The 18,637-nt window shown below is 45.0% G+C and overlaps 1 protein-coding gene across 1 annotated transcript in view; it reads left to right on the top strand.

Moving 5' to 3' along the window:
- Positions 1-5,817: 5,817 nt before the first annotated feature.
- LOC144508894 (glutamate receptor ionotropic, kainate 3-like) overlaps positions 5,818-18,637 on the top strand; it is a 536,983-nt gene continuing 524,163 nt past the window's right edge. Inside the window, exon 1 of the mRNA XM_078237108.1 lies at positions 5,818-5,902. Coding sequence (XP_078093234.1) covers positions 5,818-5,902 — 85 coding nt within the window. The remainder of the gene's footprint in view (positions 5,903-18,637) is intronic.

Raw genomic sequence — 18,637 nt, 5'->3', positions numbered from 1 at the left:
TTACACAGTTACGCAGCTGATACAATAGGCAATACTTAACATTTTGCAGTTGATCACACTAGTAGTAGTGAACTTCCTCCTTGTACTGACAAGAGCTATCCTTGACAGAAACGTTCTCACACTTCAATATTAAGCAAGTCCTCAACTCTACACTGTCAACGTAGCAAGAGCTGTTTGGAGTGACAGGCAAGATCAGCTAGAGTGACACAGATTGCAGAGGCAATTACACATGGAGCTGTGTTTATATTCAAGACCTGGCATCCCTCAAAACCAGTTACGTTCCCAAAACTAAAATAAGTCATTGTCACTGCTAATGAGTGGTGCTTGGCAGGTCTGAGCTGCAACATCACCGGCAATAATTTTAATAGCTTCTGTGTCCAGTTACTGATTTGCAACTATGTTCAGGCAGCAAGAGAATCCAAAGAGAAACAGATAGGGTGAGGTTGCAGAGAAAGAAAGAATATGTGCCTTTCACCATCCAGGCTATCCCAAAATGTTTTAAACCCAACTTTTGTAGTGTCATCACTGTTATAAATGTAGAAAACAGAACAGCTAATTTGCACAGAACAAATTCCCACAAAGGACCATTAGATAATGGCCATGGTGTGGTGATAGTGGGCCATGATACAAGGGAGAGGGCTTCGCTGGTCTCCTTCATTGTCATGATGTGGAGATGCCTGCATTGGACTGGGGTAAACACAGTCAGATTTTTAACAACACCAGGTTATGCCCTGTTTGAGAGCAGACATCCACTCCATCCGACGAAGGAGCAGCGCTCCGAAAGCTAATGGCATTTGCTACCAAATAAACCTGTTGGACTTTAACCTGGTGTTGTTAAACTCTTACTCCTTCGTTGTTCCATGGGATCTTTTACATTTTTATTTTACAAAAATATACTTTATTCCTAAAATATTTCAAAGAAAATGTTTATTTATTAGAGTCACATTTAGGCTTATCTTAACACTGCAGTGAAGTTAGGTGAAAATCTCCTAGCCCCCCACACTCCGACACCTGTTCAGGTACATTGAAGGAGAATTTAGCATGGCCAATGCACCTAACCAGCACGTCTTTTGGACTGTGCGAGGAAACCGGAGAACCCAGACGAAACCCATGCAGACGCAGGGAGAACATGCAAACTCCACACAGAGAGCGACCCAAGCCAGGAATCAAACACGAGTCCCTGATGTTGTGAGGCAACAGTGCTAACCATTGTGCCACCATGCTGCTGAACATTACAAACATTTCAAAGTGGCCATCGGACAAGTGCAATAATATTAATTCAACATACGTACGTCATGTTGCACTCTGAAGTGCTTCAATACAGTCAAAGAAACATTACAGACATTTGAAAATGGACATTATAAATAGTGCAAAGGTATTTAAATTGTCTAGATAGATCAGGTTTCACTCTGAGGTGATTCAATACAATTGTGATACATGTAACATTCAATGTGTACATTCAATGGAAGTCATACAGCCTGATGGGGTTCTATACAATTTCCCTCCCCACTGCGCACTATGTTAAAAGGTGACTTTTCCCCATTGCGCCTCTGTGGCGGCTGCCCCAAGCTTTAGTGCGTTCCTCAGCACACAGTCCTGGGTTTGGGAATGTGCAAATCTGCAACGCTCGATCAGAGACCCAGATGATGGGTTTTCTATTTAGCACATCGTCCTAAAGATAAATTTGTTTCTGAAGGCATAGCAATCTCTGCCGGAATTTTTCAGCCGTACACGCCGACGGGATTTTCTGGTCCCGTTGCTGACATGCTCACTGCCGTGCATCTCCCGGTGGCATGTGGTGGCTTCAATGGGAAAACCTATTGACAGCAGCGGGAGTAGAGGTTCCTGCCTCCAGTGAAATAACGCCTCTCGCCACCGAGAAAAACGCTGAGGGGGGGCCAGAGGATCTCTTCCTCCCAATACTGCACTGGACTGTCAGTCTAGATATTGTGCTCTTGTCTCTAACCTCCTAACTGAGAGGTGAAAATACTACCAGCTGGGTCAGCACTTGTGAGCATGTTTGATTTGATTTATTATTGTCACATGTATTAGTATACAGTGAAAAGTATTGTTTCTTGCGCACTATGCAGACAAAGCATACCGTACATTGAGAAGGAAAGGAGAGGGTGCAGAATGTGGTGTTGCAGTCATAGCTAGGGTGTAGAGAAAGATCAGTTTAACATAAGGTAGGTCCATGAATATTCAAGAACAGCTTCTTCCCTGCTGCTGTCAGACTTTTGAATGGACCTACTTTGCATTAAGTTGAACTTTGATAGTCATTAAGTTGAACGGGATAGTCAGCACGGATTCGTGAAGGGCAAGTCGTGCCTCACAAATTTGATGGAATTTGTGTAGAATTTGTAGAATTTGATCGTGGTGGTGGATGGAAAATTTTTGGACTGGAGGCAGGTTGCTAGCGGAGTGCCACAGGGATCAGTGCTTGGTCCTCTGCTATTTGTGATTTTTATTAATGACCTAGAGGAGGGGGTTCAAGGGTGGATCAGTAAATTTGCTGATGACACCAAGATTGGTGGAGCAGTGGATGAGGCGGAGGGCTGTTGTAGACTGCAAAGAGACATAGGTAGGATGCAAAGCTGGGCTGAAAAATGGCAGATGGAGTTTAACCCTAATAAATGTGAGGTGATTCATTTTGGTAGGCCAAATTTAAATGTGGATTACAGGGTCAAAGGTAGGGTTCTGAAATACTGTGGAGGAACAGAGAGATCTTGGGGTCCATATCCACAGATCTCTGAAGGTTGCCACTCAAGAGGATAGAGCTGTGAAGAAGGCCTATAGTGTGTTAGCTTTTATTAACAGGGGGTTGGAGTTTAAGAGCCATGGGGTTATGCTGCAACTGTACAGGACCTTGGTGAGACCACATTTGGAATATTGTGTGCAGTTCTGGTCACCTCACTATAAGAAGGATTTGGAAGCGCTGGAAAGAGTGCAAAGGAGATTTACCAGGATGCTGCCTGGTTTGGAGGGTAGGTCTTATGAGGAAAGGTTGAGGGAGCTAGGGCTGTTCACTCTGGAGCAGAGGAGGTTGAGGGGAGACTTAATAGAGGTTTATAAAATGATGAAGGGGATAGATAGAGGGAACATTCAAAGACTATTTCCTCACGTGGATGGAGCAATTACAAGGGGGCATAACTATAGGGTTCATGGTGGGAGATATAGGAAGGATGTCCGAGGTAGGTTCTTTACGCAGAGAGTGGTTGGGGTGTGGAATGGACTGCCTGCAGTGATAGTGGAGTCAGACACTTTAGGAACATTTAAGGGGTTATTGGATAGGCACATGGAGCACACCAGGATGATAGGGAGTGGGATAGCTTGATCTTGGTTTCAGATAAAGCTCGGCACAACATCGTGGGCTGAAGGGCCTGTTCTGTGCTGTACTGTTCTATGTTCTATGTTTTTCTGCACCCCAGCTATGACTGTAACACAACATTCTGCACTCTCTCATTTCCTTCTCTATGAGCGGTATGTATTGTCCGTATAGCACACACAAAACAATATTTTTTACAGTATGTTAATACATGTGACAATAATAAATCAAATCAATTCAAATCAAATCATTCAAAAGTCTGATGGCAGCAGGGAAGAAGCTATTCTTGAGTCGGTTGGTACATGACCCCAGACTTTTGTAACTTTTTCCCCACTGGAAGAAGGTGGAAGAGAGTATGTCCGAGGTGCTCGCTCGTGTGAGGTTTGTGAAATCCCACCCGAGGCCAACAGAGAATTCCGTTCTGTGAGCTGTGGCGGTAAAATTCCGACCAGTGTCAATGGATTGGAGGCTGGGTTGAGTGATAGACTGGGCTTCATTCAGGACCCTTTGTAGTTTCTTGGGGTCTTGGGCAGAGCAGGAGCCATTCCAAGCTGTGATACAACCAGACAGGATGATTTCTATGGTGCATCTGTAAAAGTTATGGAGCTGCAAGCGTACTCCAGCCGGCACCATGACAACACTGGTGAGTTTTACTGAGTCTGGTGGATTTTACCACCGTTTGCTCTGCAATTTATTCAAGAGAGGGCGCTCTGAAACAAGAATCCGTGTTCGCCAAGGAGGGCGAGCTGTACTCGGGAGCAGCACTGAACTGTAATCCATGAATCTCTGTAATGTGAGCGCTGGGCTTCATATTTCACACTGATTCTCTTTATATTGCGCGGTGGGTCTATAAATCTGAACACATGGCATGAATATGGAGCAGATACAAATGAAACGAATTCAATCTTCTCTTAGTTTTGAAAACGTAGGCTGTCTTTAGTCACCCCCACACCCCTTCCCCCAACAGCTCAGAGACTGAATGGGGGAGAGAAGGCGGAAGGGGGGGAAGAGGAAGGAGGGATTTACCAGGTTCCACTGACCGCCGAGAGCAGTGAGGGGGGAAATATAAAGTATTCGATATTTATGCGTGGAAAAAAAAATGGATCTGGTGGGGAGGAGGGGGCGGGGTGGTGGTGGAAAGGGGATGAAGAGAATTAGAAATGGGCAGGATAGGATAGAATTCAAGGTCAGGGCAGGCTGAAAGTGCATGAGATGGAAGAAAACTGACCGATTCAGAGAGTCAGGGAAGTGAAAACTTCAGTGATTACAGCGCAGATGGCAGGAATTCTTTCATCAATTTTGCATCGTGGTCCACACACACAGGCACTGAGTCCTGCCGGTGGAAAGGACAGGTTGTGAAATCCTCTCCCCTCCCCACGGGCACAGGCACTGAGTCCCAGGGCAGGGTGACACTGGGACTGTCTTGTTCCCAATCCAGAGCCACACTCCTCCAAAACAAACCGCACTCCTGATAACTGGGATCTGGAAACCCCAAAGGATGCCAGAAACTCAACATTTATCGCCCCTAACCCCGCCACTGACTTATTGTGATTAAGAGCACTCATTTTTTAAAAAACAACAAATGAGAGGGAATACATGGAAATAAATGATTGGAAAGGGAATAAATGGAGCTTTTCAGTAATGTACCCCTGGGGACAGGAGTTGGGGAGGGGAGAACTGGTGTGGGATCAAGTATAAGCCACCTACAACTGGCATGAAACAGGGACAGTAATGAAATCGATGTGTCTGGACATCGAGGGACTCCCGTTATTAAATTGTTGGAAAGTTCAGAATCAGTGAGCGGAACACTTTGGAAGTGATGGACACAGACCTTTGTTGAGAATAATATTAAACACAGTGGCCAGTGGCGTCAGGAAGGTGAATATTTTGCTGAACCCACGTGTTTTCTCACTGTGGTGCTCAGTGGCAGCGTCTGCTAACATCATTTCTGTTCACGTTGCATCGCTGCTTGATTTCCTAACTTGGGAATCGCTACTACCCTCCTCCTCCCTCCTCTCTCTCTCCCCTGTGTGTGTGTGTGTGTCTGCTGCTCATTTGAAGTGATTTGTTGTTTGGATTGGTTTGGTGCTGGCTACTTTCTGACTGAGCCTGGTGTATTCATTCTCCCACGATCCCTTGCAGAGAGTTATGCCTCTCTCTCTCTCTCTCCACTCTCTCTGCTGCTTTTACTGGAGTAAGCTGATGTGAGACGTGAACATCATGTTGAGATTCCTGCACTGCACTGGGAGGCAACTGATCACTCCGGGCACCTGAAGAGTGTTAACCCGTACTGCTCCCCCCTCCTTCCCCACCCCCACCCCCCTTTCTCCTCCCCACCCCCCTCCAAAAAAAGAAATCCCAGTTTGTTCCCAGCTCCTCATCTCTGGAAACAACGGCGGACGAGAGCTTTGAATCCGGTGGAACCTTGCATGCAATCCAGCTCGTTCACATTTTGGACCAGTAGAAATCGCTGGCTGCCCCTGACTTTGAGCATGATTTTGGAATACAGGACGGGACTTATTTTTTACTTGTTTTGGATACGATATTCTCATGGGATGCCTCATGTCATTCGCATTGGTAAGGACTACTACTGTCTCCACATGAGAGCTTTGTGTCTGTTTTTGTGAGGTGCTGTGCTGTAACTCTCTCCTTCCTTTGCTCTGGGTGCCTTTATCACAGGAGATCGACTCAACTCTGTTTTGCTGTGAATCTTCAGCCGGGTTAGCGGGGAAAGGGGGATCTGGGATTGTGGTGGTGGGGGGATGAGGGGGGGGGGGGTGTTAACATTGAGAGAGATGGAACCTGGCAAGTTAGTGCGTGCGGCAACTTAAGATAACCCACCAACTATCAGGGTTCTGTCAACATTATCAAGCTGAAACACTTGCTCGTTTAGTTGCAAGGCGGAGATTGAACCAAACAAAGCACACACAAAAGCATAAAGGCAGTTATTTGAAGATACTCTGCTCTTCATGTCCTTAGGTTGGGTGAGAGTAACTAATGGAACACATTATTAACGGGAAGAGTACAAATGATTCTGTAAAGCAGGAGGATTCTGTAAGTTTTCTTTTCTCTCTCTCCCACTGAGAAACTTAGGTCTGGGAGGCTCGACTTGCCTTACTGATGGTTTCTGAGTTTAACTCCAGGGTCCGGTTCTGGTCCCCGCCGCTGTGAAGCCAGAGGGTGGGCACTGTTCTAACCTTGTGCGTTCGAAATGGATGCGATTACTGCTGCAAGTGGGAGAATGGCAGGGGTGATTAAAGTTATGCATTTTGAATTGAATACTAAATTGATTAGACTCCTGCCGAATGCTTATGTAAGAACAGAGAGCCAAGGGCATAAAGAGGCAGGGGGTATCTGGTATCTAAACATCTACATTTGTAAAAAACAGAGTGACAATATATGATACAGTGACTCATTGCACTAAATTGCACATACAGGGTCTAAAAAGTGTGTGTGGGGGGAGGACATAGCAGAGATGGGTGGAATGGACTGTCGACACTTATGAATCATAGTTCTGGTGATTAGATGTATTTATAACACGCGGGGTTGGTCACCAGAGTGTGCAGGTAGGCACTGGGTTAGAGAGAGGCAGAGACAGACAGGATGATAGATGGACAAGGGAGCAGTGGTGTGGGAGCGGCAGTGCTATCTGTATTGGTGTCTAGTTTAGACAGACACTTCTAACCGAGAGCATGAGTGCAGAGTAAATATTCCAACCCCGCGCCAGCCGTGTGGTTTCATCTCCTGCAGTGACTTGGTGGCTGATGTCTCTTAAATTCGTGTTCCCTGTCTGTGCCGACTCGCGATTGAGAGTTAACAGAGGGAAAGAAAAAAATAGAGAGGGGGACTGGGGGAGGTGCAGCTGGGCTTTCTGTGTAACTGACAAGGCGATTGCAGCACTGCTCTCTGCCTCGGAGATCAATACGATTGTGTCTGTTGACAAATAGCTTCAGACAAGTGGCTTAACACCATCTGGAACCGCCGAGCAGATACACAGAAATAAAAAAAACCCTGAAGGAGTGGACATTAACATGTGGAACTGTACAGATGTTCGCACTTATTAAGGTTGCTCGCCAAACAGGGGGACTTATTGATTGCGATTATCATTGATTTAAGATTCCACTTCAGTGATGGGTCATTATTAGTATTTGGTGAGGCGCCGGGGACCAGTATAACCTGGAACGAATCCAGTTTGAGCAGTTATCAAGCGACAGGCGCTCCTTGTCCTGTAAGAACCAGACTTGAGATTGGAAATAAATGCTATGAGATTTATGGACATCCTCGACTCTTTTCCTCCCACCCGCCACCCCCGTCCCAGAGTCTCTGACATGAGAGGGTGAGGGTGCACACACAGGGGATCCACACATTCCTGACCAGGGAAAGACTGCAGATCCAGCCTGCGCATCAGTTCCAGGTGGGACCACTGAAGCATTGGGAATACATGTCAAAACGACAAGTTCAGCCTATTTAGTGATCATATCTTGCTAGCTTCTCCCATTTTCTAGAGCATAAAAGAGCTACATTTCCTGGAGTGATGAAGTTTAAATATTGTTAAGTGGGCATGGCACAGAACACAAAGGCAGGGGAAAGTGCTTTGCAATCATTTGGGGGGCTGATCTGTACGTTGTCATGATCCCCGAATGGCAACAGGACCCCCCTCCCCAGGAGGCACCATCCTCCCCTCACACCCCCGCCAAATATTGGCTTGCAACAGCAGAGCTGTGAGGGAGATTGTAACGGACAGGTTGTAAGTCTCGAATTCCGTAATGATTTGGGCCATTTTTCTTTTAAATTCCACCTGCTCACAAAGCAAAACTCTCCAGCCCACACACAGAGGTGGCTGCAGTGTGACCTTGGCTGTAGCCGGAGAGAGTCGACACATACTTAATGGAGCACACAATTGGAAAAGTCTAACACTAGAGTTTGAAGGTGGTCTATCCGACCTTTCCTTCCAATTAGCAGAAAAAAACAAACAAGAGCTATTACTCGGTAGGTACTATCCATATGAGAACCGTGGGTATATCTCCGCCGTCCCTTCTCGTGCTCGCCTCTCTCCATCCACTCATCCCCTTAGAGCACAGATCACATTTAAAACTTCGTTTCAAGTCAGTCCCCTAATTTAAGACAGATTCAACCTTACATAAGGTTTGAAGAGGGAGTGAGCTTGCCTGGAGGCTAGTGAGTGTGAGCAAGCCTGCCCAGTGAAAGAGGTAGTGGTCCCTCGCCAGGTTTGCAATCTTTGCAAGGTGCTTAGCATTGTAAAAATCAGATGGATAAATTGCCCGGGCAAATTCTGCACACAGCGCTGGTGGGGGAAAAGCGACAATGAGTCCCGAGCGTTGAAGATTGTAAACGAAGAATTTCAGATTGACAGGCTGAATGCACAGACTGATAAACACAAATGGGCAGTTTAGAATTGACAAATTACGTGGCTAAATGCATAGAATAGGGAGTCAGGATCGCTGGAATACTCGCTGTGGTAGGCAAGGAAACTATTCCATTTTAAACATCGACTTCCAAGATTAGAGCCGAGTGCGGGAGCGTGAAGTTATCAGAAATTCCAAAGTTTATTATCTCGGACTGCTTCTACTTGAGTTGTTCAAAGCCTCCGGTGGGCTGTGTCACTGATGCGGGTCATAGAATCCCTACAATGCAGAAGGAGGCCATTCGGCCCATCGACTTTGCACTGACTCCCCGACAGAACATCTTATCCCCGCAGCTCCACGCATTTACCTCACTAACCCCTCCTCAACCTAAATATCTTTGGACATTGAGGGGCAATTTACCACGGCCAATCCACCTAACCCGCACATCTTTGGACAGTAAGGGGCAATTTATCATGGCCAATCCCCCTAACCTACACATTTTTGGATAATCCGGCTTTGATTTCTCTCTGGCTCCATTGATTCTAACCCAAGGCAATCAGATTCCCTCAGATGTAAATCCGCGTCACCCAACTCCCAAAGACCCTTCTACCCGGCGGAAATACTACCCCAGGGTCAATACTGCTTTGTTGAGCGGACAGAATGATAACGCGGTGGTTTTGGGGGCTGGCGCTAGTGTCGCTTCCCCTGGATTTCGAACCATTTCACTGCGGCTTGAGCCAGAGTAGGGGCACATTTAAAATAGCTAACTTTCCAACTGGCTGGAAATCTAACCTGGACAATTATTGATTGAGCAATCAATTGCTTCCTCGATTCCTGCATCTAATCGGCCAGAGTTAGGACACTAATATTTCAAAGCGGGGAAACTCGTTGGATACATTTTTTTTAATTCTAAGATGAAGTTGTATCCAGGGAGAGATTTCTTGATCATTTTGGGATTTGATATTTCCAGTGGCTTTATTTGCCTTACCACAAGCCCAGTCCAGTTTAATTCCAGTCGGTGACCCCAGGTTAGCCGCCATGGGTCGTTCGGGGTAAAGTACAAAGGCTGTACCGAAGGGTGTGTGTGTGTGTGTGTGGAGGGGTGGTGGGGGCCGGGGGCCGGGGGGTACTGATCAGGATGGAGATCCATCAGCCATCGGGATAGCAGGACAGCCACAGACAGCCCATGTCATGTTATCCACCCCCCCCCCCTCCCCATTTCCTCTGTTTTCACCCTTAGGTGCTCTGGTTTCCTCCCACAGTCCCGCTGGTTAGGTGCACTGGCCATGCTAAATTCTCCCGAACAGGCGCCGGAGTGTGGCGACTAGGGCATTTTCACAGTAACTTCATTGCAGTGTTAATGTAAGCCTACTTGTGACACTACTTTTTTAAAATCACTCGGCTCAGGGTCACTCAGCAAGGTCAGGACCTCGACCGGTCAGATTCTGGATGGTGTAGGGATGGCAGTTTTGTGGGTGCTGGGATATTGCATTGGTCTTTCCCCAGTCCGATGCTGAAGATACAGTCGGAATGTTTTCTTGTCACCTTATCTTTCTCCCCTCAAACCCAAGACACACTTCGCAACTCTCAAAATTAAATCAATCAAGTGTTTTTGTACAGTGGAATTGAAAAGTGTACAATGCTAAGCTGAATGTTGTATTAGCAAGAAGGTGACATTTTCTCCTGCCCAATCTACAATCGACTTTATCTAAAGACAAACCCCGCTTTCGTTAATTGTATTCTATCTCCCTCTCTCGGGTTGTTAATTGATTTCGCTCTGTATCCCACATATCGCACTGTCCCACTCTCCCCAATCTCACCCTCTGCCTGCCCAAGAGTTACACATGTCCCGGTTCTCCTCCGGTTCCATCCTCTCTCTCTCTTCAGGTACCACATCCGAAGAGAACATTGGGGACCATGGATTCCCATGTGTTGGCCCATGGTTATGCTTGGCAAGTCACTGTAGTGGTTTGCCCTTGTTTTCTGCGGGTTCTGGGTGAAGAGGAGATTCGCCCGCTCTTGCCCTCTCCTACTGGAAAGATTGACAGGCTGGGGAGCGGGGGATTCCTGCTCCCAATTGGAATCGATATTGAAGCCAGATTGTGTGTGTGTGTATGTGTGTGTTGAGTTTGTGCAGGGTCTGATTGTGATTCACGTCTGAGTCCTGCCAACACCCAGTGTCAACACTTGCGCACGAATTGGGCGCAGTTAGGGTAGGGGCTGGAGCGTGGCCACTGCCTGGGGGATCCAGCAAGTGGCTCGATGGCGTCAAAGGAAGGACTTTGCTAAATAAAATCGCGTGCAGGTTCCCTCTCTATCGTTCATTCTGTGCAAATGAATCGTAACGATGTAAATGAACAGAAAGCCCTTCTCCGCAAGAGGGGTTGACAGTAACTTCGGATATTCATAGACACAAGAACATTTTAAATCTAAAGTTGTTCTCTTCCTAACCCTGCAGAAAACAATGCGGGCGTTTCTTTTGATCGAAATCCTATCTCCCTACATGACAGGAAAGAGACTGGGAACATTCCACAGATAGAAATCTGGATGTACTCCAGTACATCAAACCAAGAAATTAATTCGCTTCGCTAGAATTTATAGTCCTAATTATTTTAAGGGAGAATATATCTTCCACGCCAAGCTTATCCATTCATAAAGGCTGAAAGACAAATGCTAAAACGCAGAATTCTCTGATAGCCAAGCTTTAATGACTTTTACTCTCGCTAATCCTGGACTCTCGACTCCCTGCCAGCTCTGGGTCTGCAAGTTTATGATGGCGATTAAAACACTCACACACATACACCCACTCACATACACACACACATACATAGACACATGTCTCAACACCCACATACATATATATACACACAAGCACACACACCTCAACAAATACACATATTTATACATACTGACGCACACACAGACACATGCACAGCTATACACACTCAGCCACACAGTCACACAGACAGACATACATACATTAACATGGGGACACACACACATACATACACACGTCTCAACACCCACATACATATATATATACACACAAGCACACACACCTCAACAAATATACATATATATACGTACTGACACGCACACACAGACACACGCACAGCTATACACACTCAGCCACACAGACACACACACAGACATACATACATTAACACAGGCATACATACATTCGCACAGCCACACAGGCATACACACATACGTACACAAAGGGAGACACACAGACAAACAGTCATACACACATGCGTACGCATACATAGACATACACACATCACATATACACACATTCATATACACACATACACACATAAACACACTCATATACACACATACACACACACACATATACACATGCTTGCATCATGGTTTCACTCCATTGCATTAACACTGGCTCACTTATTTCCATTGTGGCATTAATATCTCAGCTTTTTGATACATTCCAACGATTCTGCCCTGAAATCGGCTCGTGCAGGCGCTGGAAAAGTTCGCAAAATGATTTAGGAAATTGTCAGGAATCGGATACCTGTCAATTGGAAAGGCTGATCTACCAACAGAATCTAAACAGTAAGAAAACATCCCGGGAGAGAATGTACTTGTCAGAAGCTGAGTGGGTTACAGTGGAGAGTTTTGAAATATTAAGAGCATGAAGTGGACACGGGCAAACTGAGGACCCCAAATCCTGCAAAAACATTCAGTCCGCCAGCACCAGCAGACAAGAACATGGATGTGTTAAAGTTGTAGATCGAGATCTCTTAACAGACCTCCCGTGATCTAAATATCCCGACCCTTCTTCCTCTCCCGGCACTAATTTACCTGTAGCTCTTTGCCGCTGTTTTTTAATCTCAGTTGGTCACCCGCCATCTGAAACTGGGCTCAAATCCCAGAAAGGGGAGAGAACAGGGAGGGAGGGAATGGGCCGGCCGAGACTCAAACCCTCTCTCAACCCTTGGCTGGTCATTACAATTAATACAGTGCCCTGTGACAAGTAGGAGAGTTGAACACGGAAAGGAATTCACACTGAACTTCAGAAATCACTGTATGAAACATTCAGACAGACATTGTCAACCAGAATGTACCAATTCAGAAAGGAAATCCTGCAATAAAATCATTCTAAAATTATAGCAGTTAAGTCAAAAATACAACTGAACATAAAACGCAAGCTTGGTGAAATTGGAATATTATCTGTCATTTTGACTTCGGAACCCTGTGTGTGTGTGGGGGGGAGGGGGTGGGGTAGGGGTAGGTCACGAATGCGTGTGTGTGTATGTCTATATATGTGTACGTATGTGTATATATGCATGTATGTATGTGTGGGTGCATGTTTATGTATATGTGTGTGCGCATGCGCATTTGTATATATGTCTACGTGTGATGTATGAGTGTGTATATATGTGTGTATACATGTTATATGTGCATGTATATGTGTGTATGTTTGTGTATATATCTAGGTGTGTGTGTGTAAATGCGTATGTCTGTGCATGTATATGTGTGCGTGTGTTTGCGTATATATCCATGTACGTGTGTGTGTGTATATGTCATGTGTGCGTGTATATGTCATGTGTGCGTATGCATTTGTGTATGGCTGAACCAACTTTGTGGCTGACACATGTACAGTGCAGTATTCGCTAGCTTCCATTTGCACGCAAACATCATCGTTTATTATTCCAGTGGATTGATGTTGGGATTTCTGAGTCCGCGAGTGTCTTTAACTGTTTTGTCCAGTCGAAAATGAACACAGTGAACACATGAAATTGTAGAACTGAACTTGTTCAACTGTCGGCGCCGCAACTCTGCTTCCAGAGCAGAAAGGCAGGGGGAAATGTCACCCACACTCTTTGATCATGGTTTAAATCCTCGCACTAACGGGTTGAAGATTATGGTTGGTGGAACCACAATGATACCACTGGGCAGGTAACGCCCAGCTCTGCGTTTAGCCTCTGTTAACTTCTTCAGTGTGCTGCAAAACTGGCTTGACAGGAAGTTATATTGCTGAGCGCAAAACCCATCCTTAAATTAATACTGGAGCTGTGTGTCCAAAGAGCAACGCCCGCCTTTGGACGCACAGCTACAGTATTAATTTACACCCCCCCCCCCTCCCCATGAAGTGTTATGTCAATCAGCCAGCCAGTGGAGTACAGATCGTGACGGTTCTGCTCATTAAGTGTAGCTGACATTTCCCTCTGTTGCAGAGCCGGAATGTACAAACACTGGACCCAGTTTATAAAGTAAGGAGTTATATAATGGGCAGACGCTACACAGTATATAGGAGTGGGGCGGGCAATGGGAAAGTGGGACGTTTTAGTTTGCAATGAAACCGCTTTTACTTCGACTGCCTGCTTTGGAACAGATGCCATTGTTTTGGAGCGAAACCCAGGCTGAAAGGCTGAAACATACAGGCCACCACCAAGAGTGAGTTAGAAAAGATACATGAGATGCAGTGACTGAATTAAGTTCGAATAAAATGCACAATAAGATCAAAATACGCGTTATTTTTGCACATTGATAGCCTCACCCAGCAGCTTTTGGAAAGAATGTCATTTCTAACATGTGTGGTTGTGATATCCCGATATCTGGGAGTGGGGAGGCCACGGGCAGCTTTGCAATGTATGGCCAGGTGGCAATAATTACACCAGGATAGACTCTCGCTGCGGTTGCCTGAAGCTACTCTTGAACTTGGGGGGAGGGTGGGGGGGAGGTGGGCAGGGAAGTTGGTAGGAGGCCATTGCAGATCCACACAATTTTAAAAAATTCATTTGTAGGACATGGGTGTTGCTGGTTGGCCAGCATTTATTGCCCATCCCTAGTTGCCCTTGGAGGGCAGTTGAGAGTCAACCACATTGCTGTGGCTCTGGAGTCACATGTAGACCGGACCAGTAAGAATGGCAGATTTACTTCCCTAAAGGACATTCATGAACCAGGTGGGTTCTGACAATTGATAATGTTTTCATGGTCATCAAAAGATTTTTAATTCCAGATATTTTATATTGAATTCAAATTCCACCATCTGATGTGGCGGGATTCAAACCCGGGTGCCCAGAACATTAGCTGAGTTTCTGGATTAATCGGCTAGCGATAATACCACTGGGACATCGTCTCTCCATAATAGCAGAAAACACGTACTTGTGAATGGTAGTAGTAATATAAGACAATAGCAGGAGTATTCACATTCAGGCACTTCAAGTCACAGCCAAAATATACCCTTCACAACTAACTAGAAATTAAGGAGACCCTACTCTGTCAAGGATTGATGCATGGTACTGTCATGAAGATTTCTGAGAATCGCAGAAAAGACATCTGTTGACAAACCTTCCACCTACAGGGCTACTCATTCAGCAACTAACTCAATCTTACAAAGACCAATTTTGGATGGAATATTTATTTTATGCACAGAGTAATTGCTGTTTTCAACAGAAAGATGGCATCAAATTGCTCATATTTAGCACCCTGATGTAACAATGTTGCCCGGGATATACAGTAAGCTGGTGTCGAAGTGTTTCTATACAATGGATGTGATTTAATAAATGCGAATTCTACATTTGACAAAACCATGCATTTATCTCGATTAGATTATGCAGCGAATATATTTCCTAAATAAGACCTGTCCGCATGAGCACATTTATGATTTCACTTTCCATTTCCTCTCAGCTCCCTGAAGCATGTACCAGGTGTGACCTAAATGGGTGGACAATTATAGAATGATGAATCATACATCATGGAAGAAGTGCATTAGGCCCATCGAGCCTGTGCCAGCTCTTTGGAAGAGCTTTCCCACTGAGCTGTACATTTTTGCACTCGGAGTATTTATCCTATTCCCTTTTGAAAGTTATTATTGAACCGGCTTCCACCATCATTTCAGCTAACGAATTCTGCATCAAGTAAATTGTTTTTCTTTTCCCTTATGTCACCTCTGGTTCTTTTGCTGGTCATCATAAATCCATATCATCTGGTTAGCAGTATTGCTCCCACTGGAAACATTGTTTCCTTATTTATTTTGCCCAAACCTTAAGTGATTTGGAACTCCTCTATCTAATCTCTCCTTAAGCTTTGCTGCTCCGAGGGAACAATTCATATTTTCCACTCTGTCCACTAGCTGAAATTTTTCATTTTTGATACACTTTTCCAAAAGGGTGGTGCCGAGAGTTAGAGTAATACTCAGGCTGGGTTCGAATCAACTTTTTTATAAAGATTTAATACACCTCACGTCCTCTACTTACCACACCAAGGATACTGTATGCTTATTTAATAGCCTTCTCCTGCCGTGTTCAATGACTTGTTGCACATCTTTGTCCCTTCGGCCCCTTTAAAATTGCATAACTTCGTTCAGATGGCTCTCCTTAATTTTTCCACTGCAGTGAACCATTTCACACTTCTATGCATTCAATTGTATCTGCCCCGTGCTTGTCAACTGTACCAGTTTATAGCCTGTTACTGTCCTCACCTGCATTTCCGAGATCCATGTCAGCTGCAAACTTTGAAATTATAATCTGTGTACATGTGATTAATATAGTTAAAAATGAAAAGTCGTCGAGGAACCAAACATTAGGATGCACCGCTGGACAGTTCCACGCACTCCGCAAAGCAACTATTCTGCTTCTACTCTCTACTTTCTGTCCATTAGCCAATTTTGTGTCCATACTTTAATCTCAGGGCTTTAAATTTACTAACACATAGAATCATAGAATCCCTACAGTGCAGAAGGAGGCCATTCGGCCTATTGAGTCTGTACCGACATCAATCCCACCCAGGCCCTATCCCATTACCCCATGTATTTACCCTGCTAGACTCCCTGACACTGAGGGGCAATTTAGCATGACCAATCCATCTAACTTGCACATCTTTAGAGTGTGGGAGGAAACCAGAGCACCTGGAGGAAACCCACGCAAACACAGGGAGAATGTGCAAACTCCACACAAACAGTAACCTGAGGCCGGAATTGAACCTGGGTCCCTGGTGCTGTGAGGCAGCAATGATGGCCACTATCCCACCATGCCGCCCCAAATCTATTGTCAAATTGCCTTTGCAAGTCAATGTGCACATAAACCTCACCACCCTCATCAACCCTCTCCATTATTCATCAAAGAGTCCAATCAAGTTAGTCAAATACAATTTGCCTTGAACAAATTCATAGAGGATTTCATTTACGTCTTCCATATTTCTTCCAAGTGCCAATTAATTTTGTCTTGGAATAATGTCTCCAAATGTTTCTTAAACACCTATCATATGTTGACTGGCCTGTAGTTGCTTGCTTTATTCCCCACTTGATTTTTTTGGGGAAAAAATGTGTCATTTGCAATTCTCTAGTCCTCTGGCACTTCTTTCATGTTGAAGGTGAATTGAAAGATTGTGGCCAGAGCCTCCAGAATTTCCAACATTACTTCCCTCAACAGAAAGAGATCTATCCCTCCCAGACTAGGCATCTTTTCTACTTTGAGCTCTACCAATCTTTTCAGTACCACCTTTTTGTGTTTAGTTGGGGAGGTGGTTAGCTCAGTTAGCTGGATGGCTGGTTTATGATGCAGAATGACACCAACAGCGTAGGTTCAATTCTCGTATGGCCCTACCTTCTCGACCTTGCCCCACGTCTGAGATGTGATGATCCTCAGGTTAAAAATCACCATTCAAAGGGGAGAGCAGCTTTACCTTTTATATTATATATTTATATTAGCTATTATAGTTTGTCTAGGACTACCTCCTTTTATGACATTGGCAGAATCCTCTTCAGAATCCTCTTTAGTGCTGTAAGATGTTTGTTTAGTACCTCAGCCATGCCCTTCAATCCACAGAAAATTCTCCATTACATTCCTAATGGGCCCCACCACTCCCCTAACTAGAGAACCCATCCATTTGTACAGAGTTAAAATTGGACCCAAAGTATCTTAGAGTAGTACAGCATAGGAGAAGGCCATTCGCCCCATTGAGCCCAACCTGTTCACTTAAAGAACAATGCAGATAGTCCCACTCTCCATATTGCAGTAACATATTTTTTCCTTCAGGTACTTATCCAACCATGTTTTGGAGATCACAGACTTTTCCCAATGTAAACTTAGTGGTGCTAGCTTCCTCCTTCTCTTAACATCAGTCAAAATATTGTGATTATGTGGGCTTAATCCATAAACCCGAGGGTCCAGGTCAGTTCCGCGAATCGGCCTGGAGATTGGGGTAAAATTGGATGAGGACTGGTGGAATTGCATTTACCTCCTATATTAGGACATGTTTGTGACTCAGTTTTATTGAAGTCAATGAATAGGAACAGGACCGTCAAAAATACTCTGCCATTCAATTAGGTCATGGCTGATCATCTACCTCAGTGGTTCCCAAAGGGTGCGGCGCGCCACACTGGTGCAGCGAGAGAGGATGGCAAGTGTGGCGGGAAGATTCAAGGACAATCAAAGAAACATTTAAACATGGTTTAAACAAGCATTGTTTTATACTTTCTGGATGTCCCACGATCATATAAAGTAGTTGTGTTCTATGTTATGAATCAAGCACTGCTAGGAGTTGTTTTTTTTTTGTTTTTGAATGTATTTCTTATCAATAAAAACTTCGGCGTGGCACGAGCAAATTTTTATTCCGAAAGTGCGGCCCAGTGAAAAAAGTTTGGGAACCACTGATCTACCTCAATACCATTCACCCGCACTATCTCCACATCCCTATCTCACTATCGGACACACGCTAAAGAAAATAATGGGGCTATTACTCCAAGTTTTGCGCCCCACTCATGTCCTATTTCAATGGTTCCATGAGTATCATTTTAAAGATGCATTGTAATAACTCACCAAGGTTCCTTCAACAGTACCTTTCAAACTCTACCACTTAGAAAGACACCACTACATGCATGTTCCCCTCCAAGCCTCACTCCCCATCCTGACTTGGAAATATATTGCCGATCGTTTGCTGTAGCTGGGTCAAAATTCTGGAACCCCCAAACAGCCCTGTG

The sequence above is a fragment of the Mustelus asterias genome, chromosome 21 (genome assembly GCF_964213995.1).
Source record: "Mustelus asterias chromosome 21, sMusAst1.hap1.1, whole genome shotgun sequence".
Classification (NCBI taxonomy): Eukaryota; Metazoa; Chordata; class Chondrichthyes; order Carcharhiniformes; family Triakidae; genus Mustelus; species Mustelus asterias.
Note: the sequence above shows the minus strand (reverse complement) of the source record. Positions and strands in the feature narration are given on the sequence as shown.